We start from the raw sequence: 23,646 nt of genomic DNA, 5'->3' as shown, positions 1-23,646 counted from the left end.
AAGTAAAAATTTACATCCGTCCGGAGGAGCAGGTTCGGAATGCTGCATTTTATTTTCTTTTTTTCTTCTCACGTGTCCACCGCCGTGACCGATGGTGCCAAGACCGGCGCATATAAAAGCCGGCAGTTTCGAATCGCTGCTTACCGGAGTGACTGATGCGCTACTTTGACACGGAGGCACCTGCTTGTCATTTGTTGCTAGGCAGAATCTGCGCCGCGCATTTAAATCTTTACGAGACGGATACCACGATAAGCCCGCCCTCATCAATATTAGCGTTGAAGGACCGCGGGTAGAAAATGAAACCGGTTTTAAAAACGTCATCAAACTGAGCACACTCATGCGAGGAGGGCCAGTGTTGTGTCCGAAAGGTCAAAAGTCACCCGCTGATGCCGACAGGTGCTGAGCGAGGCGGTGGGGGCCATGATGTATCACACCATCACGCTGACCCGAGAGGACCTGGAGAAGTTCAAGGCGCTCCGCATCATCATCCGCATCGGCAGCGGCTACGACAACATCGACATCAAGGCGGCCGGAGAGCTCGGTGAGACGCCCGCGTCGAAATAAACCGGCAGGGCGGACACCCGGTGGCGGGCGATCACTCGGCGTGATCAGAAGAACCCCTGACAAACGTTTCAAATCGAAAGCAAATATTTGCGAAATGAAATAGTTTGACGTTTCTCTGTGTTTCCCTTGACTGCGGTGCTTCTAGTGTGCGCCTGGAAATGATGACATTATTTCGTCCAATTAGATTTCAGTCCGTGTTGCCGTGTCAATTGAATCCGCCCACGGCCTTCGGAATCAGTCGTGCGGAACTGTGTTCTCAAAGCGACTCTTTCCTGACCCAATCGGGTGTCAAAGAGTTCCCCCCCCGTTGCTTCCGCAGGTATCGCCGTGTGCAACATTCCCTCGGCGGCCGTGGAGGAGACGGCCGACTCGACGCTCTGTCACATTCTCAACCTGTACAGGAGGAACACTTGGCTCTACCAGGCTCTCCGGGAGGGCACGCGGGTCCAGAGCGTGGAGCAGATCCGAGAGGTGGCCTCGGGGGCGGCCAGGATCCGGGGAGAGACGCTCGGCCTTATCGGATTCGGTGAGCTGAACTACTACGACGACAACGGGGAACCCAAACATACTCGAGCCCCTCCATTATTCACTGAAAAACCTCACTTGGCTATCGTTTATTAATTTTATTTTTTTATTTTTTTTGACTCGGGCCACCATCCTCTGGCATCTTGGTGCCAAGGAAGTCTGTTGAAGTGAGTTGAGGAGCTTTATTTAGCCAAAAGTTGTTTATGCCAGCCTCTTGTGGCATCTTGGTGCCGGTGAACTTTGTCGACATAGGTTGAGGAGCTCCGTGTGTTTACAATGACTCCGACTAATACCAATGTAGACAGAACATAGCATCACTGGTACAGTCATGAATAATATATATAATAATATTCATTCATCTTCCGAGCCGCTTGATCCTCACTAGGGTGGCGGGGGGTGCTGGAGCCTATCCCAGCTGTCTTCGGGCAGTAGGCGGGGGACACCCTGAATCGGTTGCCAGCCAATCGCAGGGCACACAGAAACGAACAACCATACCTAGGGACAATTTAGAGTGTTCAATCAGCCTGCCACGCATGTTTTTGGAATGCGGGAGGAAACCGGAGCACCCGGAGAAAACCCACGCAGGCCCGGGGAGAACATGCAAACTCCACACAGGGAGGCCGGAGCTGGAATCGAACCCGGTACCTCCGCACTGTAAAGCCGAAGTGCTAACCACTGGACTACCGGGCCGCCCTATATAATAATATATTATATATTATTATTATTATATTATGTAACTAATAATAATATATAATAATAATATTTACAAAATGTCCTGTCTTTATTTATTTTTTTTATCCCCAAATAAACCGATCAAAACGAACGCATAAAAGTTTTAGCGACTGTACTAAAAAATCTCGCACTTCCTCAAAAGAAATACATTTGTTTCAATTGAATTCAATTCAAATGTTGTTTTACGAAATGAAAAAAAAAACAAAAACACAAAAACCTCCCAGCCAAACGCAAGTCCAGATACGCGAACGATCAAACGTCTTTCTCGTTGGCCTTCCGTCACATGTTCCCGTGCGCCCCCTGCAGGTCGTGCGGGCCAAGCGGTGTCGATGCGGGCCAAGGCGTTCGGCTTCAACGTGATCTTCTACGACCCGTACCTGCAGGACGGGCTGGAGCGCTCGCTGGGCGTGCAGCGCGTCTACACGCTGCAGGACCTCCTCTACCAGAGCGACTGCGTCTCTCTGCACTGCAACCTCAACGAGCACAACCATCACCTCATCAACGACTTCACCATCAAGCAGGCACGACACGACGCAACGCCTGCATCATCAAATCGCTGCGCGACTCTTAAGAGGCATTTTTAAAGTGTAATTTGTGCCACAGATGCAACTCAAATTAAAAAAAAAATTGTTAAAGAAAAATTTGGAGACACATTACACGCTTTTTGTTGCCAGCCTCCCGGACAGATAAAAATTATTTTTCGGTAAAAATAAAATCCTCTATCAAATTGAGATTTTTTTAAAAAATCCCCAAAACATAAAATAAACTTAACATTTGAAAAGTCTTATTTAAAAAAAAAAAGAAAAAATGCAAGTCCCCTTAAATATTAAGAGTTTCTTATTTAAAGAAAACATAAAAGAAGCAAAACAAAATTCCAAATTGAGTTGTTTTGTTTGTTTTTTCAAAAGGAATTTGGATACAAATTCAAAAGTCACAAAATATTTCGATATTTTTTAATTGAATTAATTAAACAAGATCATAATGGTAGTCTTCATAGTATTGGTATTAACAACTAAATTTGTGAGTTGTTGCTTCAAAAAAAACAAACACAAAAAATATCACGATTCATGGTTCTTGTTTAACAATTTTTTTTGTTGAGAAAAAAAAAATGCAAATTTTTTGAATCCATTTTAAATGAGAAAAGCCTTTTAAGAGTCCAACAAACATACCGTACTGTATATACGCTAACAAAAAACACTATTTTTGTAATCTTATATAAAAACAAAAACTTATTTTTTTAACCCCCCCCCCCCCCCAGCCCCCCCCCCCCCCCCCCAAAGCATCCGAAACCTATGTGAATTCTGTTGGATTATTATTGTTCTTGCCCCCCCCCCCCCCTATAATTTTTGGAGGGCACGCGCTTTTTGTTCTACATCTCAGTAAATTTGGTTTCGATGTTTGTTGACGCGTTGACAAGTTCCGTTTGTCTGCCTGCAGATGCGTCAAGGCGCCTTTCTGGTGAACGCGGCGCGGGGGGGCCTGGTGGACGAGAAGGCCTTGGCGCAGGCCCTCAAAGAAGGCCGAATACGCGGCGCCGCCTTGGACGTCCACGAGTCGGAACCCTTTAGGTCTGTTCTTTTCCCAATCTTGAATTAGCAAAGGGACATTATTTGTATGTCGCTGGCATAGATGAACGTTATTTGTTGTGAAGAAATCATTTCTAGACCAAATGAAACTGGCATCTGTCACATTTTTACAATTAATGTAATGCATTTCGAGTGTCAATCGCGTGGTTTAGATTATTTTTTTTTCTCCACATCCAATTTTCCTCTCTTTAGCTTTTCTCAAGGTCCCCTGAAGGACGCCCCCAACTTGATCTGCACGCCGCACACCGCCTGGTACAGCGAGCAGGCGTCGCTGGAGATGCGCGAGGCCGCCGCCACCGAGATCCGCCGAGCCATCACAGGTAGGCCGGGCTGAAGTACAGGGGACCCCCCCCCCCCCCCCATCCAGTTTAAAAATAAAATAAAAATAAAAAAAAACAGTACGTACTTTTGCTAATGTTTTTAGCTTTTGCCCTGATATCGTTTCAGTATCGGTATCAGTGTCGGTATCATCACATGAACTCTAGTAACACAATAATAATATTGTAATACAATCCCCGTTTTTTTTAAACGAACAAAACTCTTAAAAATTTACACCATGCCAATTGCGTGTTTCCTCCCATCTAGGTCGCATCCCCGACAGCCTGCGGAATTGCGTTAATAAAGAATTCTTCATCACCTCGGCGCCCTGGGGAGTGATGGAGCAGCCGCAGCCTCACCCAGAGATCAATGGCGCCGCCTACAGGTAGGAGGATTGTAACGCATGCTGACGGGGAAGCTTTTACGCTCCAGGCCCAAATACAGCGGAACCTCCAAAGTGGAGCACCCCTGCTACACCATCACTTCTTAAATATTTAAAAAAACAAAAAAAAGAACTTGACACAATTTGCTTTGTGAGCCAAAAATGTTGATTTTGAGAAGAGAAGAAGTGACTTTGGAGGTTCCGCCGTGCGTAACGTCATGTTTGGCTTGAACGGGACTGAACTGCTTCTCTCACACACAGCCGAGTGAACCAAACCATGGTACACGCCATAGCAACGGGGGGAATGCAGGACAAATTATATTCCTAAATGTCAAAGCAGGTAAATGATTCATGGTGATGCGCCCCCCCCCCAAAAAAAAACAACCCAAACCTTCCCTGGTAAACCTCAATGTGTGTTACATTCACCTGGACCACATTGTCCCTCCCCAGCTTCCAAACCAACCGTGTGTTCCCTATATGACCCCCCCCCCCCCCACCCTAACTTATAGCGATGTGGACCAAAGTATTATCCATATCGTGGATGGGCAGCTCGTAGCCTGCTGTGAGTGGACCCTCGATTCATCAAAAAAAGCTTTTGTGGGTGGGGAGAACTATAAACACGTTCAAGTGCGCGGCCCTGCTGGATGCGGATCCCAAGTGGCACTGATGAAAAATTGTGGGCTCCCCCCTTCATCGTTTACATTGCCCATCCCTGATCTCTATCATACATAATATCGGAAAATAACTTTGGAATAGGTGTCCACTGTCGTAGGAGAAAGAAATGATGTTTTTGTCTAAGCCTTTTCTGCCTTGGCAGGTTCCCACCGGGCGTGGTGGGCGGCGGCGTGGCTTCCGGCGGGATCTCCCGGCCCCTGGAGGGGCTTCTGCCCGGCGGCGTGCCCGTGGCCCACACCCTGCCCCCGGGCACCCACGCATCCCAGGCCACCTCTCCCAACCAGCCCTCCAAACACGGCGACCCCACCAGAGAGCACATGAGCGAGCCGTGACCAGGCACTGACGCCCCCCCGCCTGTTGAGCTACGTGTGTCCACCCCCCCGCCCCCCTCCTCCACACACACATACACACACAAACCCCAGACGGAGGACGCACAGATGAGACTGTCACATGAGCCCTCCTGGACTTGCAGGACGGAATGATCATTTACTCCGCTCCTTTCTTTCATTCCCTCTTTCCAGCTGTTGTTTTTTTTTTCTTTTCTTTTCTTCTTCCTTCTTTTTTTCAATGTTGTGTTGCAAGTGTTGTCCTGTTTCTTGCAAGTGTTACACGTGTGTTTTTTCAACAGGAATCGTCCTCATAAGCCAAAAAAAAAAAAACGACAAAAAAAACATTTTAAAGCAAAGTCATCCATTCAGTAAATTATATTTGCGTCATCGTGAGCTAGAAACGTAGGACAAAATAAAAGCGAGAATTTACTTCAAGCCATAACTGAATAGACACAAATCTGGATTTTTTTTTTCTTTTCCTCCTTTTTTTTTTAATGTCAAATTCAGTTGATGTGCAGTTGTTAAATGTTCTTAAATCATGTGACTGCTCCTTGTCGAGTTTTTTTTTTTTTACACTTATTTTAGGGTGGCTTGTTTGTGTTTTTGTTCCTGTACAAGGCAACCATTCAGTATAATAACATGACATTAAGTGCAGCTGGAAACCGCAAATAAATACATGCTGTCCTGATTGATGATACGAATTGGTGGAATTTGATTTTGTGCATTCGTTGAAATATGAGTGGACTTTTTTTGTGGGCAGCCAAAGGCACACTTGTGCTGTCAAAAGGGCTTCTTCATATGCGACAAATTATCCCAGCAAAAGAGAGGTGCTCACAAATGTATTTAGACAGATTTGTGAATAATATTTGAGAGTGATATGCTTTTGTGTGCCAATGTAGGAAAAGATTACTCAAGGACACACGTGTAATGATTCAAAATAGTAATTAATGCTGTCATGGAATTTATCAATTACAATGATTAGATTGTAATTAAAGCGGTGATATCAAATAAAAATGTTTTTACAAACATTAAAATGTAATTGTAATAGCATTATCATATATAAAATTAACACTCAACAATTAAAGGTTTTATGATAATCTGGATGTACTTGCCAAGTATACCTTTAAGAGGTTTTAGAGGTAAGATCGGGCCTTAAAATGTCAAATTTTCCCCATCCACTCTTAAAAAAAAGATCTGTCAATGATAGAAAATTGTCGGTTAATGTAACCTCTTCAGAAACAGAAATATAAAAGATGTAAATCTTAGCTCTAATACTTGGGAGTGGGCATCGAGCCTCTCGAATCGATTGGAATGGGACTCGCCTCCTGGAATAGGTCGCATTTTGAATTTCCACTTCCCTGTAATGGTCGATCGTCCCCCCACCCGATGAAGAAAACAGTTGAAACCAACGAAGAAAAAATTGCGCACTTGCGCAAGTGCACTCGCCGCTAGTGATGGGATTTTTGTCTCTTTTTGGTGATCCGGTTCATTTGGATCGGCTCAGTGAAAAGCCGTTTTTGTCTAAAAACGGCTTACTATACATGGTCATTTTTTTCGTCTGAAAACGCCTTACTATACATGGTCATTTTTTTCGTCTAAAAACGCCTTACTATACATGGTCGTTTTTTTCGTCTAAAAACGCCTTACTATACATGCTCGTTTTTTCCGGTCAAAAACGCCTTACTATACATGGTCATTTTTTTCGTCTAAAAACGCCTTACTATACATGGTCATTTTTTTCGTCTAAAAACGCCTTACTATACATGGTCGTTTTTTTCGTCTAAAAACGCCTTACTATACATGCTCGTTTTTTCCGGTCAAAAACGCCTTACTATACATGGTCATTTTTTTCGTCTAAAAACGCCTTACTATACATGGTCATTTTTTTCGTCTGAAAACGCCTTACTATACATGGTCATTTTTTTCGTCTAAAAACGCCTTACTATACATGGTCGTTTTTTTCGTCTAAAAACGCCTTACTATACATGCTCGTTTTTTCCGGTCAAAAACGCCTTACTATACATGGTCATTTTTTTCGTCTAAAAACGCCTTACTATACATGGTCATTTTTTTCCGTCCAAAAACACCTTACTATACGTGGTCGTTTTTTCGGCTAAAAACGCCTTACTATACATGGTCGTTTTTTTCCAGCTAAAAAACGCCTTACTATACATGGTCGTTTTTTTTCCAGCTAAAAACGCCTTACTATACATGGTCATTTTTTTCGTCTAAAAACGGCTTACTATACATGGTCGTTTTTTTCCAGCTAAAAACGCCTTACTATACATGGTCATTTTTTTCGTCTAAAAACGCCTTACTATACATGGTCGTTTTTTTCCGGTCAAAAACGCCTTACTATACATGGTCATTTTTTTCGTCTAAAAACGCCTTACTATACATGGTCGTTTTTTTCGTCATGGCTTGCCATGTATAGTAAGGCGTTTTTAGACGAAAAAAACCAACCATGTATAGCAAGGTGTTTTTAGCTGGAAAAAAACGACCATGTATAGTAAGGCGTTTTTAGACAAAAAAAGGAACATGTATAGTCAGGCATTTTTAGCCGCTTTTTACAGGCTTAGTTTCATGTATCTGCTGCAACTTCCACTAGAGGGTGTAATACATCCTGTCCGAATGAAAATAAGTACTAATAAATACTGTAAATAAAAGTCAACAGTTGAAACATTGAAAAAAATGTTTATTTTTCTGGTTTTTGTATTTTTATTTTTTGCTCACTTGTTTATGTTACACTCTTGCATGTATGTCTTGTGACATGAGGACTAGAAAAAAATATATCCACAAACAAACTATTGCATCAATATCAAGCAACACACCACAGGTGGACGCTCCGAACCGAGGAAGGGTGGAAAAAAAAAGTGGCAAAAACAGTCATAAGTAGTAGTGAATGCCCCGTCACCTTTGGTTTTGATGTCATTGCTGTAACGAGATGCTTTACCGCACAAACGAGGTGAGTGAGGGTGACCCGGAAAGGCGAAAGAGCTGAAGTCATCTGACATGAAATGAAAATATGAGAGAAAAAAAAAACAAGCACCAGGTTGTAGACGTCCCCTTGAGGTACTACCGAAAAATCAAAACCACCGGTAAACTTGACGTCATCGCTTCTTCATCACTGCCTCAACCCCCCCCAAAAAGCAGAAAAATATACAGATTATGAGCTTCCAAATACAATCATAATAAATATGTCGACTCAAAACAAAAAGCAAACTTCTATAATGCGAGTCCACTTATTAAAGGGAACGTCTCCCTCCCTTTTTTTTTTTTTAATTCTCCTCCAGCGCTTCCTTGACCTGGTTCAAGCGATCGCATTCGTGTAGAAATGTCGTCATAAATGTGCAGTGCTTCAATAAAACTTCTAAACACAAGAATGGCTTTGTCCATTTTTTTTTTCCTCCAAAATCCCAAATCGGAAAATAATGTGCTTGCTTTTTGAACGGAACACATCAATGCTGGTTAAGTTCATGTTGAACTATACGTCGAATTTATTTCAACAACCGCATGCATAATTATGGAAAGCCCTTTGAGCATTCATCCCATATCCTTGATATTTATCTTAAAACGTCCATGTACTAGTATGCTCTTGTGTCTTCACCCGTAATACAATTTGTTTTTGCTACGACCTTCGGCTAGTTATCAAGGGCAATGAATAAATGCGTCAAGGCCAAACTAGTAGCCATGTGTCATGTACAAGTAGGCCTTCTAGATTTGGGAGTAGCCCCGAAATAACCGGTAGTGCTTCAAAAGTATTATGTAGTTGTCCTACTCGTGCAGTTACTAACAAAAATGTGGGTGGGAAAAATGTGACTAGCAAGACGCGGTCGTTCGACTAGTGTTTTGAATAGTAGTCTTACTAGTCAGGACAAAGCACGGAATAGCACAGGGACCTGAGGCTCAAATGGCTTGAGGCCAAATGTGGCACTAGTTTAAAAAAAAAAAAAGTATGACAGTTGTTCCGACTTGTTGGCTGAATCGTCTTATGAGGGAGGATAAAGCACATACTAGAACGTGGACCTTCAACCGAGGCTTATTTTATGTATACACTGTACATATATAAACTAAGGCTTATAAAGTTACTTGTGCATTTATTCCATTGATATTCACCTTATTATCGTTTGTACTCGTAAGACATGTTTGCTCCACTAGCGTGCTAGCCCGTCTTACCGGTCGGAGCAAAAGGGCGACGAAGTGCACGGAACCTTAAGATGGATAACAAATAAATGCTCAAGCGGCAAGTATGGGCCAAATAGTGTGACGGGTAGGATGAAAAACCTGAAAGTTAAAAAAAACAAACAAAAAAAAACATCACTAGTAAGACACGGTTGTTCAACCAGCGCACTGAATTGTCTTACTCGTGAGGATAAAGAAGGTGCACGGAGCCTCGGGTTGTGGAGCGAATGCTTCAAAGGGGCTTTCCGTCCATGCGTTGACATGGAGCAAATCCGTCACGGTGGAGATACAAATGGGAGGTGGTTGGGGGGGGGGGGTGGGGTTTGAATTTGTAAACCTTTTTATTTTCCCCGCCCGTCACAGTTTGACCCAAAGTAGCAAGTGGCGAGCGCGCGCTCACTCGTCGTCGTCGTCCTCCTCCTCCTCGCCGTCGGAGAGCGCGGCGCAGGCGCGTATCTGCCGGTATCCGTCCAGCCACTTTTCCACCATCTGCGTGACGAGCGGGTGGTTGCGTCTGCGCGAGCTCTTCTGCAGGGCCACCAGCACGCCGCCGTCCGTCACGCAGCAGTCCAGCCAAGAGCGCAGCAGCTTCTCCTGTTGTTCTTCGTTGCCCATCTGGCAAAAAAACGCACAAGCCGGCGTCAGATCGGTGACTTGCGCTCGCCGCTCATCTTTACTTTTAAGACACTAAAATGAATTCGGGGCGGCCCGGTAGTCCAGTGGTTAGCACGTGGGCTTCACAGTGCAGAGGTACCGGGTTCGATTCCAGCTCCGGCCTCCCTGTGTGGAGTTTGCATGTTCTCCCCGGGCCTGCGTGGGTTTTCTCCGGGTGCTCCGGTTTCCTCCCACATTCCAAAAACATGCGTGGCAGGCTGATTAAAGACTCTGAATTGTCCCTAGTTGTGAGTTTGAGTGCGAATGGTTGTTCGTTTCTGTGTGCCCTGATTGGCTGGCAACCGATTCAGGTTCTCCCCGGGCCTGCGTGGGTTTTCTCCGGGTGCTCTGGTTTCCTCCCACATTTCAAAAATATGCATGGCAGGCTGATTGAACACTCTAAATTGTCCCTAGGTGTGAGTGTGAGCGTGGATGGTTGTTCGTTTCTGTGTGCCCTGCGATTTGTTGGCAACCGATTCAGGGTGTCCCCCGCCTACTGCCCGAAGATGGTTGGGATAGGCTCCAGCACCCCCCGCGACCCTAGTGAGGATCAAGCGGCTCGGAAGATGAATGAATGAATGAAAAAAAATGAATTCGGCCATTTTTTTTGTATGAAGAAAAAAGGCAAAAGAAATTGTGAGTGAATGCTGAAATGCTAAATGGAAAAAAAAAATTGTAGAATGATATTCAACGATGTGAAATGGGAATAAATGGGGAATTTTTGTTGGATGTGGAAATTTTGCAGATGTCGAAAATTGTCACCAAGCTGAATTAAATGCGCTCGGATGGACGGCTACAAAATGTTTTCCAGGGTGAAATGAATGTGCTGAATGTTTCGAATTTCAAACGGTCACAACGTGAATCTCTTGTGTCGAATGTGCCACTGAGAACGAGGGGGGGGGGAATCATGAAAAGAACTTACTTCCTGCGCAGAGAGGAAGTGGATGTGCAGCAACTTGCGATCGCTGTCCACGAGCGGCAGGAAGGTGACGGTGACGTCGTCGTCCGTGTTGAGGTTGGCGCCGGCGCCGCGATTGTCGAATCCGTCGTTCTCCATGGCCACCAGGGCCGAGAAGTGGCCGCGCGTGTAGCCCAGCGCGATGGGGCTCTTCCAGCAGAAGCTCTGCTCCCACAGCAGGGGCAGGTACACGCCTAGCAACACACACACACACACACACACAATGCATCATCAACAACACGCTTCACAACTCAACACAGAAATGTCCGCTACCCTCGTGAGGATAAAGTGGCTCAGAAAAATGTATTGATTTGCCTTTTCTTGAATTTGTCTTTAAGAACCGTGTGTTTTGAGATGTGATGGCTTCACGTTTTCACCGGCAAGAACTTCACCACACCACCAGAGGGCGCCCATGCGGCCCACTTTTGAGAGTTGGCAGCTGCTCACCTTGAAAGCGAGTGAACCCGAGCGTTTCCCCACGGAAACTTTTGTAGTACTTCACTCCGTAGACGATGATGGGCCTCCGAAGTATGTGCGCAAGGACGAAAATGTGAGTCTGCTCCAAGCTGGATCCCGGCTGCGGAGGGAAAGAACGCACGCATCGGCTTGCTTGCTGTGCACGGCGGCCACACAAAACAACAACAACGCAGGCAGCCTAACGCTAACCCCTTGCGCTTACTCCGATGCAGGAAGCATTTGCAAAAGCATCAATTGATCATCTGCAATTTCCGCCAACCGCATGTTACCTGACTGGCCAGCGACAGGATGAAGGCCCAGTCTTCCTGCCACTGCTCCTCCTGGAGGGAAAAGTGCAGGCCGAAGCTTTGCGAATACCACGACTCCCACTCCTTCCAGCGCGTGTAGAACCTTGGACGACAAACACACTCGACTTTCAAAGGGTTCGACTTCTGTCGATGTATTTACTGCAGGTTATGCAAAAATGAAGTTGCCCGATGATTTAAAACGAGCAGAAAAAGGGATGCTACTTTCAGTTAGCCTGTTGATGGCATTTTGCATGGTGTATTAGCATAAAGCTAGCAGATGTGCGCTTGATTTTTCCCGAAGTGCGTCTCGATGCGCGTTTTAAAAAAAAAATTTTTTTAAGCGCCTCACCAGTGCGAGCAGTCGTGCAGGCTGTCGTGGAGTGTCTTGCGCAGGACCGAGTCCTTGTCGTAGATGCCCCAGGTGGCCTGCAGCACCGAGTCCAGCAGGCAGTCCCCGGCCGTGCGGTTCCACAAGGCGTAGAGCCGGCTGTCCAGCCGGGTCCCGAGCTCCAGCGACCAGTTGATGATGGGAGACTCCTCCTCCAGCTCTGGGGAGAAACAGTCGACGGGCAAGGAACTGCTGTGACATGCTGTGATTTGGGCGATGCTGTTGCCGTGGTAACGGCTTGACAAGATCCAAACCCCGGTCAACTGTTTGGGTCAAGTGATTTTTGGGTCAAGAGACAAGAACATGGCAAAATACCACCATGGCCTGTTTCTGAATTTATCTTACAGTTATGAAAGATTGCCAATCTTTCATTCATTCACTCCCAAAGACGTTTTTAAACGTCTTTTCAGACTTGGTCCAGAACTGAATGAGTTAAAAGAATCCAGTTACAAATACGACACCAGCTATGAGATTGTTCTCTGCTACAGGGCGGACGGAACATGTGACCCAGCGGGGAAGACAACAAGCCACTTGTGTGGAGCGTGCCGTGCTCTCTTTGAAGCACGGCGAGCTTAATCTATTTAATAGCCGAACTCCTCAGTGCGTCACTGACGCGACAACCGACTGGATTCGGAAGTTTTGCATTTTGTGCATCACAGAGGAACTTTCTGGTTGGGGGGGGGGGGTGGCGCAGAAAGTCGCCGAGCGCTTTACAAAACCACGTGATACACATTTTAAATCCTAATCTCTTCATCTAAACTGGGAGGGAGGGGGGCAGCAGTCTTTTCTGTCCACATTTCTGGCAAAAGTAAAATGCCAAATGCTTGTTGTGCGCTCTTTACGCCCTTCCTGTGACTCAATGCACGTGGAGGTAAAGCGTTGCCTTTTACGGCGATGCGTGCGTGTGTCTGGGAAAAGGTTAAAAAAAAAAAAAGGCTTCAGAAACGTAGAAAAAGTTAAGAAAAGAAGCAGCTGGCAGAGGGAGGACCATCAAGGAGACACTAACCGTTCTGGCAAGGGGGGAAGTGGGACGAATAAACCACTGCAAATACTTGGCCTGCTTCCTATTGGAGGATGAGTGCAAGGGCGCGCACGTGCGTGTGTGTGTGTGTGTGTGCGTGTGTGTGTGTGATCTGGACCACAGTCAACCTGGATCTGGTTTAACTCCCTCCAACAGCAATTTGTACATGCACACACTGCTCTAAATACCACAGCGTATAGCTTACCTTTTTGTACGTCTCGGTCCAAAACCTCGTCAAAGAGCTTTTCCTGAACGGCTGGCGGTAAATCCTCAATATCTGAATAGAAATAAATCAGAAAAAAAAAAGGTTAAGAAATCTACTTTTCTAAGTCGTACGTTCTTAAAGTGGATATTCAATGAAAATTATACTTGACAAACTTGAAACTCCGGAAAACAACGACAAAGGCTTTCTATTCTATTCTGGTCGCGTTTTGTAAATGAATCAAGGCGCCGCATTTACATAGTGTCGCGTATGAACGGCTGAACTTTATTTGTGGCTGCTTCTTGAATGGTGTCGGGTGTGTGCCGACTCGCCATTTAATTATTATTGGCCCCATATCCACAGCTATGAGAGGGGGTGCGCACTTTTGCAACTACGTGATCTCACCTGTTTTTTTTTTTTTAAACCTTTCCCGCTCTTACTTAAGTACTCTAAGTTTTTCCAATGGTTATTATTTTTTTCAAAATTATTATAATTTTTTTTTTTGGTTCCGGCCACAATAACCAGTGGCTTTCCGTCAATGCCGGGTGGGCTCTTGTCAACACAGTGAGCCAATGACGAAAAGACAAATGAATGCATCGACTGCGCGCAGCCAAATCAGTGCAACTCTGCGCTGGTGGCCACAAGCCAAGGTCGCCGTTGTCCCGCACACGTCGAACCACTGATCATATATATTTTTTTTAAACAATTGTCCAGATTGTGAGCCAGACGTAAACTGTCTCATCTGGACAGCGTTTAAAACTAGCAGAAGGGAAGGCATAGAAACACACAGCTTGTGGGGTTGTTGGAGCTAACAGCCTCTTAGCGCCCTGTTAGCATGCTGCGGCGGCGGCGGCGGCGGCGGCAGCGGCGGCGCTGACCTGCGGGCAAGGTGAAGGTGACCAGGTCGGTGAGGAAGTAGCAGGTGAAGTCCCCCTTGCGTTGGTGGAGGGAGGCGGCCACCTCGCGGCGGATTTGCTCCGTCAGCTCGGGACACACCATCGCCGGGATGCACTTGGCAGCCTGTTGGGACACCTGGGAGAGGGTTGGGGGGGTGGGGGGAGGAAGGGGATGCATAAGGAGAAAGAATTGTGACAGTTAGGGGAGGAAATCAAGAATTCAAAGCAAACATGGTGAAGCAGCATTTCGCTGTTATGCTACCAACAGAGATGAAGTGAGCCCCAAGTGAGAAGATCTTAAATATGGTTAAAATGTATCCGGGCGGCCCGGTAGCCCAGTGGTTAGCAAGTCGGCTTCACAGTGCAGAGGTAACGGGTTCGATTCCAGCTCCGGCCTCCCTGTGTGGAGTTTGCATGTTCTCCCCGGGCCTGCGTGGGTTTTCTCCGGGTGCTCCGGTTTCCTCCCACATTCCAAAAAAAACATGCGTGGCAGGCTGGTTGAACACTCTAAATTGTCCCTAGGTATGAGTGTGAGCGTGGATGGTTGTTCGTCTCTGTGTGCCCTGCGATTGGCTGGCAACGGATTCAGGGTGTCCCCCGCCTACTGCCCGAAGATAGCTGGAATAGGCTCCAGCAACCCCCGCGACCCTAGTGAGGATCAAGCGGTTAAGAAGATGAATGAATGAATGAATAAAATGTATCCTTTGGCTCTCAAACATTTTTGCAGGCATGCGCCGACGTCTCAACTCGGCGCTCACCGGCTGACCCGCTCTGACGGCAAATTGGGCCAGCGAGCGAGAGCGCGGTGAGGTGAGGTGCGCGGCCAGCAGATAATCTGGGATAACGCTGCCGGCAAAAAGCAAGCTGCTCCGCCCGCCTCGGGCACGAACCAACACACAAAGGCGCACGCACGCTGACCTCGGTGAGCAGCACGGCGAGCATGTCCTGCCGCTGGAAACGGATGGCGAGGTGCACCAGCGTGAAGCCCACGTCGAACGCCGACGGGCGGTGGAGCAGGTGCACCTCGTCGGACGACAGCTGTCTCGCGATGTCGCCCCCCGACGTCTTGTAGGTCTCCACGGCCGCCAGGTCGCCCTCCACCACGCCTGCGTGGAAAGACGAGAGGGGAAATTTTTAGCGCGGTGCGGTCATACCCCATCGGCTCGTTGAGAAGCAATGATTTGGAGCGTCTGGAACCGTGCGCACATTTACGCCGTGTTTCTTTGCGTCGTTTGGACAGACACTCGTATTGACAGCGTAGATCCGATCCGCGCGGCGACGCGGCAACTTGCGCTGGCGTTGAAATCCGATACTTATTACTTACTTACTTACTCCGATGATTATCGACTTCTTTAACTCATTCACTCCCAAAGACGTTTTTAAACGTCTTTTCAGACTTGGTCCAGAATTGGTTGGTATTGAATGAGTTAAGAGGCCCGATTTCGATGTGAGTAGACCCCCCCACACCCCACTTTGCGTGCATTTCTTAGTTTTACGCTGCCGAGATGCAAATGTGGCATTTGAGAGCAACATTTTCCATTTGTATTTTGACTCTGAACTGAACCATATCGCCTTGGAGCGTACAGCAAAGTATAAGTGGCATTCGTGATATACAGTGTGCGTGATACTTGAACAAATTCATTCATTCATCTTCCGAGCCGCTTGATCCTCACTAGGGTTGCGGGGGGTGCCGGAGCCTATCCCAGCTGTCTTCGGGCAGTAGGCGGGGGACACCCTGAATCGGTTGCCAGCCAATCGCAGGGCACACATAGACGAACAACCATCCACGCCCACACAATTTAGAGCGTCCAATCAGCCTGCCACGCATGTTTTTGGAATGTGGGAGGAAACCGGAGCACCCGGAGAAAACCCACGCAGGCCCAGGGAGAACATGCAAACTCCACACAGGGAGGCCGGAGCTGGAATCGAACCCGGTACCTCTGCACTGTGAAGCCGACGTGCTAACCACTGGACTACCGGGCCGCCACATGAAGCTTTAATTTATTCATTCATTCATTCATCTTCCGAGCCGCTTGATCCTCACTAGGGTCGCGGGGGGTGCTGGAGCCTATCCCAGCTGTCTTCGGGCAGTAGGCGGGGGACACCCTGAATCGGTTGCCAGCCAATCGCAGGGCACACAGAGACGAACTACCATCCACGCTCACACTCACACCTCGGGACAATTTAGAACGTCCAATCAGTCTGCTATGCATATTTTTGGAATGTGGGAGGAAACCGGAGCACCCGGAGAAAACCCACGCAGGCCCGGGGAGAACATGCAAACTCCACACAGGGAGGCCGCAGCTGGAATCGAACCCGGTACCTCTGCACTGTTTAAGCCGACGTGCTAACCACTGGACTACCGGGCCGCCCACTTGAACAAATTGAAGCATAAAATGAAATAAGATCTGGTTCATGTTCTTCGGATACATCCGCCCGATGTGAGGAGACCAAACGCAACCATCCGGGTGGTTTCAAATATTTTGCCACACCCCCTTTCTCTCAGAACACAGCGGCGCAGTTGCGCACCACCGTAAACTGTGCCATCACAGTGACAAGCACATTGCTAAATGAATAACTCTCCAACAGTGCCAATCAAAGCGATCAATACCGAGAGCTTTGATGAAGCGCCGGTAACCGGATTTAATTACGTTTGTGCGCGCCTTTGGCGTTTAATCTCCATGAATTATAGTCGTAACTCACTGTTGACGCCAAGTGATTCATTTCAGAATGAAATCAAGCTCCGAGCGTAAATAATGTCTGGGACGCCGTACATCTTGGGTGCCCCCCCATCCAACAATTACAGCATCCTCTTGACAGAAACACTGTGGCGCTCTTTTTTTTTTTATTTTCTTCTCGCGCACAACAACGCTCGGGGAGAGAGAAAAAGAGAGAGACATGAAGTGGGTGGAAGGACTCGCCGTGCCATGTGGAGCTGGGCTAGCGCTGCAAGCGATGAGGAGATAAGTGTGTGTGGAGGAGAGGTGGATGGGGGGGGGGGGGGGCGTTACACAAAAGCATTGTAGTGTGTGACAAGAGAGAATCACAAACCAGCAGAGTGGCGTGGGCGTGCCCGCGGCATCGCGCGCCACCCGCATCCGAGAAGACGACATGTGCGCGGCGCTCGCCCGAGGACACTTGCGGGAGAGAACGTCGAGCTTTTTTACATCTGTGATTGACAATCGCGGCTGAGCGCAGACAGGAGTCGATCACACGGGTGGGAAAGGAGATCAGCGAGACCATCTGCCAGGTTTCTCCCATTCTTAATACGATTGAAGGGCCGCAATTGAATAATTGACTATCATTAAGCATTGCTGAATCGGATTTTTTTTATTTTATTTTTTTTAAATGCAACATTAGTTCCTGCTGACAGTGCCGAAAATGCGCACACCAAAATTGATTAGGATTCACTTCTTGGTCGGGGGGCCGTAACATGTCGGAAAAGAGGCTAAATTGTTGTTTTCCAAAGTAAAAGCAGATGAATGCCAATGTCTTATTTTGAAAAGAGAGACCTCGAGAAATGCGGGCGGCCCGGTAGTCCAGTGGTTAGCACGTCGGCTTCACAGTGCAGAGGTTCCGGGTTCGATTCCAGCTCCGGCCTCCCTGTGTGGAGTTTGCATGTTCTCCCCGGGCCTGCATGGGTTTTCTCCGGGTGCTCCGGTTTCCTCCCACATTCCAAAAATATGCATGGCAGGCTGATTGAACACACTAAATTGTCCCTAGGTGTGAGTGTGAGCGTGGATGGTTGTTCGTCTCTGTGTGCCCTGCGATTGGCTGGCAACCCATTCAGGGTGTCCCCCGCCTACTGCCCGAAGACGGCTGGGATAGGCTCCAGCATCCCCCGCGACCCTAGTGAGGATCAAGCGGTACAGGAGATGAATGAATGAATGAATGACCTCGAGAAATGCGAGAAAGGCTGAAATTTCAACAATTTGGAGCGTTTTGAACGAAACGAGGACTCAAAAAGCGATCAAACGCAAGTCAAAACATTTCACATTAGTAATCGTTGCAACCCTGATCCAAAATGCCGCAAAGAAACCGGCCGACAAGCTCGTAAATCATAAAACGGCAGGACTGGCAAATCTATATGCGTATGAATTTTAACGCACGCTTGTATTTAGTTCATATACTTTGATGTCTGATGCTCCAGGTGGGAGAAAAAAAAACAAAAACCTTCCCAAGTATTTCAAAGTGACACGATGACACCGACTATGAAAGCGCATTGGATCAGTGCGTTCTGAAAGCTGGACGGTGCGTTTGTCACACGATGACTGACGGCCAAGTCGCCGTCAGGTGCTCAATAATGCAGGCTGAAAGTCACGACTCTTGCTCAAGACGTCCAGCGGTGTGTGTGTGTGTGTGTATATTTATACATTTCTGACCGCGTCTCGACTTGTCACTCTATTTTTAAAAGCGACAGCTCGCCGTCGGAAGCCCGCGCCGCATGTGTCACGCTTCACCTCCCTAGCAACAGAGGACAAATTCACGTGACGGATTGTCCACAGCGCAATTGGGTTACGACCTCTTTGCCACGTTGACGTCCCCGCGGCCTCAAAGCGTCCGTCAATTCTACCCGACGGAACATGAACTTCGAGAGCACGGCGTTAGTAGCATGAAAGACAAGAGGAAAGGGGGGAGGGGTGGGATGGGGGGGATAATAAATCTCGTTTTTCCCTTCGAATCTTCATCCTCCCACTCCACACTCACCAGTCGACAGTGTGGGTGGGCCGGGCCACTCGCTGCCTGTGTTTCACTCGCTCGCCGATAGCCACACACGTTGCGGCGTATCAGCATGCGAGGAGAGACAAATGATCAAATCTGGACGGGGGGGGGGGAGCTATGTAAACTCGATGCTGTGAGGAGAATAAACATCAGGCCTTTATTTGACTTTTGTACACCAAGCTAAGGCAAAATAAAGTGCTAGCGAGCTAAGGCGACTTATTCTTGTGGACGCCGATATTTTTATTGAGTGCGTTAATAACGATTGTGTGAAACGATACTATGGCAAAAAAAGACAGAGGAGGTGGGGGGGAACTTGGCCACTTGTTCACCATCCGCCCAAGCACACACTTCGCCGCTCTTAAAAATACCGGCGCGAAGAAGACAGAGGCTTGCAGCGTTTTTGACGCTGGAGGTACTGGCGTGCTTTTTCGGTCGCGGCCCGACGTGCAACCCGACTCAATGTCGCGGTTAGAAAGAGCACGCAAGTAAACTCAAAGGGTAGATCGTTTTTTTTTAGGCTTCTTAAAACGTCTTTTGAAGGGTGGATGACAAAGATTTGGTGATGACTTCAGTTGCTGCCTGTGCGGAAAACAAAAGGCTTCATAAAAGGCCAACCGGATTGAGGGTTGAATGATTTGGAGAAATAATCGAATCACAATTTTTTTCCTCCTTATGGCCATTGAATACAAAATGATTATTATTAATATTTATATTTTATATTATATAATATATTAATATTTATTATTATTATTTTTAAAGGTCTTCTTACTTTCCCTTCTTTTTTTTTTAACAAACACTATCAATTCATGAATCTATATAACCCCCCCAGAATTTATAATAACCTGTATTACAAAAAAGCGAAATGGTTTGTTTTTTTACGGTGGCGGTTATTCTAAAATAAAGGCCAAAAAAAAAAAAAGCAGCTACGGTTGCTTTAAAAGTGGTCAACAAATAAAATTAAGCTGAGTTTGTCGGAGAGAGTTTTTTGTTGTTGTTTTTTTCGTTTTTTTTAACGTAACTTCAATGAGAGGATTCCACTTTCAACTACATTTGAATTGGACTAAGTGCTCATCTCCAGTTGTTGAGTTTCACTTCTGAAAATTGAGAGACGGAAATAAATTTGGGTTTTCTGTAGTATTCTCATATCTTGTTGACAACCCCACCCCACCCCCCCAACCGTATACACGAGAAACTCACCGACACAGGCATTGAGGAAAAGCCAATCCATCCTTCTCATTCTGTTCTTAATCTGCTTGAGCTTTTTGAAATCCACCTCGAGCTCTTCTTTACTCCCAACCCCGGCCCCCGACGCCACCTCGATCCTCTGAAAGTCCATGTTCACCTCCGACTCGCGTTTGGAGGAAGGCGGCGACCTTCTCTGGCTGGTGCTGCAGCCCCCGACCAAACCCGCCACGCCGCCGACCCCCTGGCCGCCCGCGCCGCCGCCGACGCAGCGCCTGTTGCCCCTGTCGGCATCGATAAACTTGGACGACAGCTGCTGCCGCTCGGGCTCGGACGCCAGTTCGATGGGTTCGGCGAGCAGGCCGTGATTGGGCCGCGGGTGGTCGCACACCACGCATTTGGGCGCCTTTGACCAGTTCTCGTAAGTGCAGGCGGCGCAGGTCCAGTGCTGCGCGTTCGTGTTGAGACGATTGCGGTCGTTGTATTCCTCGCAGGGGTCGGTGACGGCGGACGAGGGCGCGGGGCGGCACCCGGAGCCCGAGGTCTGGGGCGACTCGGTGGGGCTGCGCGGGTGTCCTTGATGGCTGGCGTGCTGCTGAGCGTGCTGCCTGTGACACAGGCACTGAGTGCAGCGGATGGCGCGGGGCCAGTTCAGGTAGGTGCACATGTGACAGGACCACTTGGAGCTGGTCTCGGGGGTATCGCTGGCGCGGACGCGGGGCCGCGCGCTGGAGTCGGGGCAAATGAGCAAAGAGGAGCTCCCCTGGGTGGGGCTGTTGCCCAGGCCGGCGGGGTCCAACGCCGGGGCGCTCTTGAAGGGCTCCTCGGTGATGATGGCGCCCGCGCTGGGCCGCTGCGCGCGGCACATGGTGCACTTGATGGCCGACGGCCAGTTCTCGTAGGTGCAGTATTCACAGGCCCACTTGGAGACCAGTTCGGTCATCGTCGCGCCCGCCCCGAGGAGTCTCGCTGCCGTTCGGTGGGGTTGTCAGCTCGGCAGGTCCACTCGGAAGCAAACGGTGCACTGCAACCAAAGGCATGTGGAACATTTTATGAGGGAGGTTCATTCAATGTTACTATTCTCCGGATTGGTACCACCCGTATTTTCAATATATATATAAAATTTCATTTTTAAACACAATGACAAAAAAAGTCCGATCCGGATGATGATTCGCCGATGTGTCAAACTACCGGCGATCAGACTTTGGGGTAGTAGCTTGACGACAGATGGACCGGATGAACTACCCTTATACGTAGTTTATCGTTCATAATGCTACTTCAAACATTGCCTGAAGTGTTAATGGAGGTTTCATCATGCTGACGGTGAATGTACAATTTGCAGTAGGGACAATCTTTCAATGTCGGTGTCAGAGCACATCTGCGAAGGGATAATAGGTCAGCGCGAGGGCCCACACTACGCCGGTCGGTCATCACGCACAACACTTAGCGTTACAGACGCGGATGTCAGGACGGGCATTGGGAAAATGAAATCCATGCTTTAGCTTGAGAAAAGATGAGGCGGCAGGTGGAGACATACAGTATCTACAACACTGTTTATTTTTGTTTTCTATTTGAGCTTTATTTCACTGAGTGCACGATTTGCAGAAGAGGGGGATCTTCTATAATCTGCTCCACAGAATGCCGCGATCGCGTGTTGATCTCTACTAATGCACATCTGCACAATATAAAAGGAGTGTCCAGTGCACACTGGACTTTCCAGTACACACGGTGCAGTTTGTTCCTGCCGTGGAGTATTTGACGCCACACAACACAGCAATGCGCAATAAACAATCCAGCATGGAAACCCAACACGGACCATAAACACATACGGTAAAAGTTAATTTATAGACAGGGGGCCGAGTGGCCTATAGTACCACAGAGGAGGCTGGTAACAAGATACAAGGGGAGGGTGGGGGGGGTAATGAAAGCAGACACCCAGTAGGGAAGACGCGTGACTGGCTAGACACTTAACCCACGAAGTGGAATTTAATTCAGCGCAAAGCCTATTAAAGATAAACAAATAAATAAATAAAAATGTGAATAATCCACAGCGCATGCGCATTGCTTACATTGGGGCTGGGATGTTTGTTTACACGGTGAGAAATTCATCACATGAGCGCGAAAAAACGCACCGCAGGCGCCTTTTTTTCCCCCTCACATCCCCACAACAACAACCTGACTCGCGCCACTTTTTTCCAAAGGTACGACGCTCTTTTTGGACAGGTTCACAGGTGACGCGCTAATCGTTTCGTGCTCAAATCAAGCTACGAAACACGCTTTGGCGTCAGCCAGCGCGTCAACAACTTCCCCGAGCGATTGCAATATCGCGAGATTTGCCTCCTCGCGTTCCAAACTCAACGAGATTTGACAGCCTGCCAGATAAGTAATTACAGAGCAAGCTAGCCGCCCGCGCGCTGCTAACACGAACTTGTTATGTTTTTGTTGTGCTTCGTAAGGGGGAAGTCGTTAGGTTGAACACAACAAGAAGCCCCTTACCTCGTTTCGTTCGCCGTGGAGAGCCCACTCCCAGCCGAAGCCACTCGGGCTTCTCTCACGTAGCCGACACTAGCCGCATATTGACTTGGCTGGATGGCGGAGGTCCATATAAGCCACAGGGCGAGAGCCTCCACCCACTCTCTCGAGCCCCGTTCCTCCTCGGTTGTCCGAGTTGCCCTCTTCAAATCATTTTGATTCCCTTTTCGCCGACCAGAAGGGCTTTTAAGGACGACGCGGATGTGGAGGAAACGAACGAGGCAAGGGCTAAAAACACACTAACGAGAGAAGCCCTCTGACTGTTGAGGAGGGTGGACCGGGGATTTACTACCTGAATCTGACGCGCCTTGCCATTGGCTGATTTCCGTGCTTCCTCTCGCGTCAACCAATCAGAACAGATGTACCTCATTGTCCATGTTAAAGGGTACGGCAGAGCAAAACACACTTCAATGTCATCCGGAATAACAACCCCATTTGTCAATTGATTCAGTTTCCCCCAGCCCAGTCGTCGGCTTTGTTTATTTAAGAGCAACATTTAATATATTATTTATTTTTTTGATCGCAGGCTTGGCAATGTGTGTGTGTGTATACAATGTTGTTGCGGGAATAGTAATTAACCACGTGGTATAGGCTCCGAAGGGATGATGTCATCGTGAAAATACTGCAAGCAGCCTGCAGTAATGTATGGCAGCTTCAATGTCAGCCCGACTCGCAAACACTGGCCACAGAAGTCATGTTTTCATCAACGATTTTGAGTAGCCATTTCCACTCTTTTCCTCTTTTGTAGGATTTTTTTGTTATGCAGAAAAAAAATGCAAACCCACAAATTTGTTGCATTTAAAACATATTGCAGAAACCAAGCCTTGTATACATATCTGTCTTTTATTAACCCCGAAGGGGAAAAAAACCTTAGATCACTCCACTGGACAATTTTATTGGGTCACTAACCTTTTTGAAACTGAGACCTACTTTTCGGGCACTGATGAATGCGAGGGGCTCCTGTTTTGATGCACACTGAAACGAATTTGTTGTCACTCAACGACTTGAAGACACAGATTAGTATCAAATATGAT

The 23,646-nt window shown here is 47.6% G+C and overlaps 2 protein-coding genes across 8 annotated transcripts in view; one reads left to right on the top strand and one right to left on the bottom strand.

Moving 5' to 3' along the window:
• ctbp2a (C-terminal binding protein 2a) overlaps window positions 1-5,808 on the top strand; it is a 57,977-nt gene extending 52,169 nt beyond the window's left edge. For 5 of the 7 annotated variants that reach the window (XM_052080819.1, XM_052080820.1, XM_052080815.1 and 2 more), the window contains 7 exons: window positions 397-541; window positions 884-1,090; window positions 2,128-2,342; window positions 3,259-3,389; window positions 3,600-3,727; window positions 3,993-4,110; window positions 4,925-5,808. In XM_052080819.1, coding sequence (XP_051936779.1) covers window positions 397-541; window positions 884-1,090; window positions 2,128-2,342; window positions 3,259-3,389; window positions 3,600-3,727; window positions 3,993-4,110; window positions 4,925-5,114 — 1,134 coding nt within the window. In that variant the 3' untranslated portion in view covers window positions 5,115-5,808. Of the gene's footprint in view, window positions 1-396; window positions 542-883; window positions 1,091-2,127; window positions 2,343-3,258; window positions 3,390-3,599; window positions 3,728-3,992; window positions 4,111-4,368; window positions 4,471-4,924 lie in introns of those variants that run through there. The other 2 variants (XM_052080817.1, XM_052080816.1) reach the window with 2 other exon arrangements.
• A 1,977-nt stretch (window positions 5,809-7,785) lies between these two features.
• zranb1b (zinc finger, RAN-binding domain containing 1b) lies at window positions 7,786-22,906 on the bottom strand. The gene is made up of 10 exons (XM_052080865.1): window positions 22,577-22,906; window positions 20,096-21,104; window positions 15,095-15,282; window positions 14,159-14,312; window positions 13,284-13,355; window positions 12,019-12,217; window positions 11,652-11,772; window positions 11,353-11,482; window positions 10,870-11,099; window positions 7,786-9,908 (listed from the first exon to the last, which is right to left on the bottom strand). The coding sequence occupies exons 2-10, from the start codon at window positions 21,021-21,023 to the stop codon at window positions 9,690-9,692; spliced, it is 2,241 nt and encodes a 746-aa protein (XP_051936825.1). The 5' UTR covers window positions 21,024-21,104; window positions 22,577-22,906; the 3' UTR covers window positions 7,786-9,689.
• Between the last annotated feature and the right edge of the window lie 740 nt (window positions 22,907-23,646).

The sequence above is a fragment of the Hippocampus zosterae genome, chromosome 11, assembly GCF_025434085.1.
Source record: "Hippocampus zosterae strain Florida chromosome 11, ASM2543408v3, whole genome shotgun sequence".
In the NCBI taxonomy this organism is placed as follows: domain Eukaryota; kingdom Metazoa; phylum Chordata; class Actinopteri; order Syngnathiformes; family Syngnathidae; genus Hippocampus; species Hippocampus zosterae.
This window is presented reverse-complemented; position numbering and strand designations above follow the sequence as displayed.

What these genes read in the sequence shown, in the direction of transcription:
- zranb1b (XM_052080865.1), bottom strand. Translation starts at nt 21,023, where the DNA reads ATGACCGAACTGGTCTCCAAGTGGGCCTGTGAATACTGCACCTACGAG. An exon ending in GGACCGAGACGTACAAAAAG is followed by an intron (nt 12,218 to 13,283) that starts GTAAGCTATACG and finishes GTTTCTCCCCAG; the next exon opens with AGCTGGAGGAGGAGTCTCCC. An exon ending in CTGCACGACTGCTCGCACTG is followed by an intron (nt 11,773 to 12,018) that starts GTGAGGCGCTTA and finishes TTGTCGTCCAAG; the next exon opens with GTTCTACACGCGCTGGAAGG.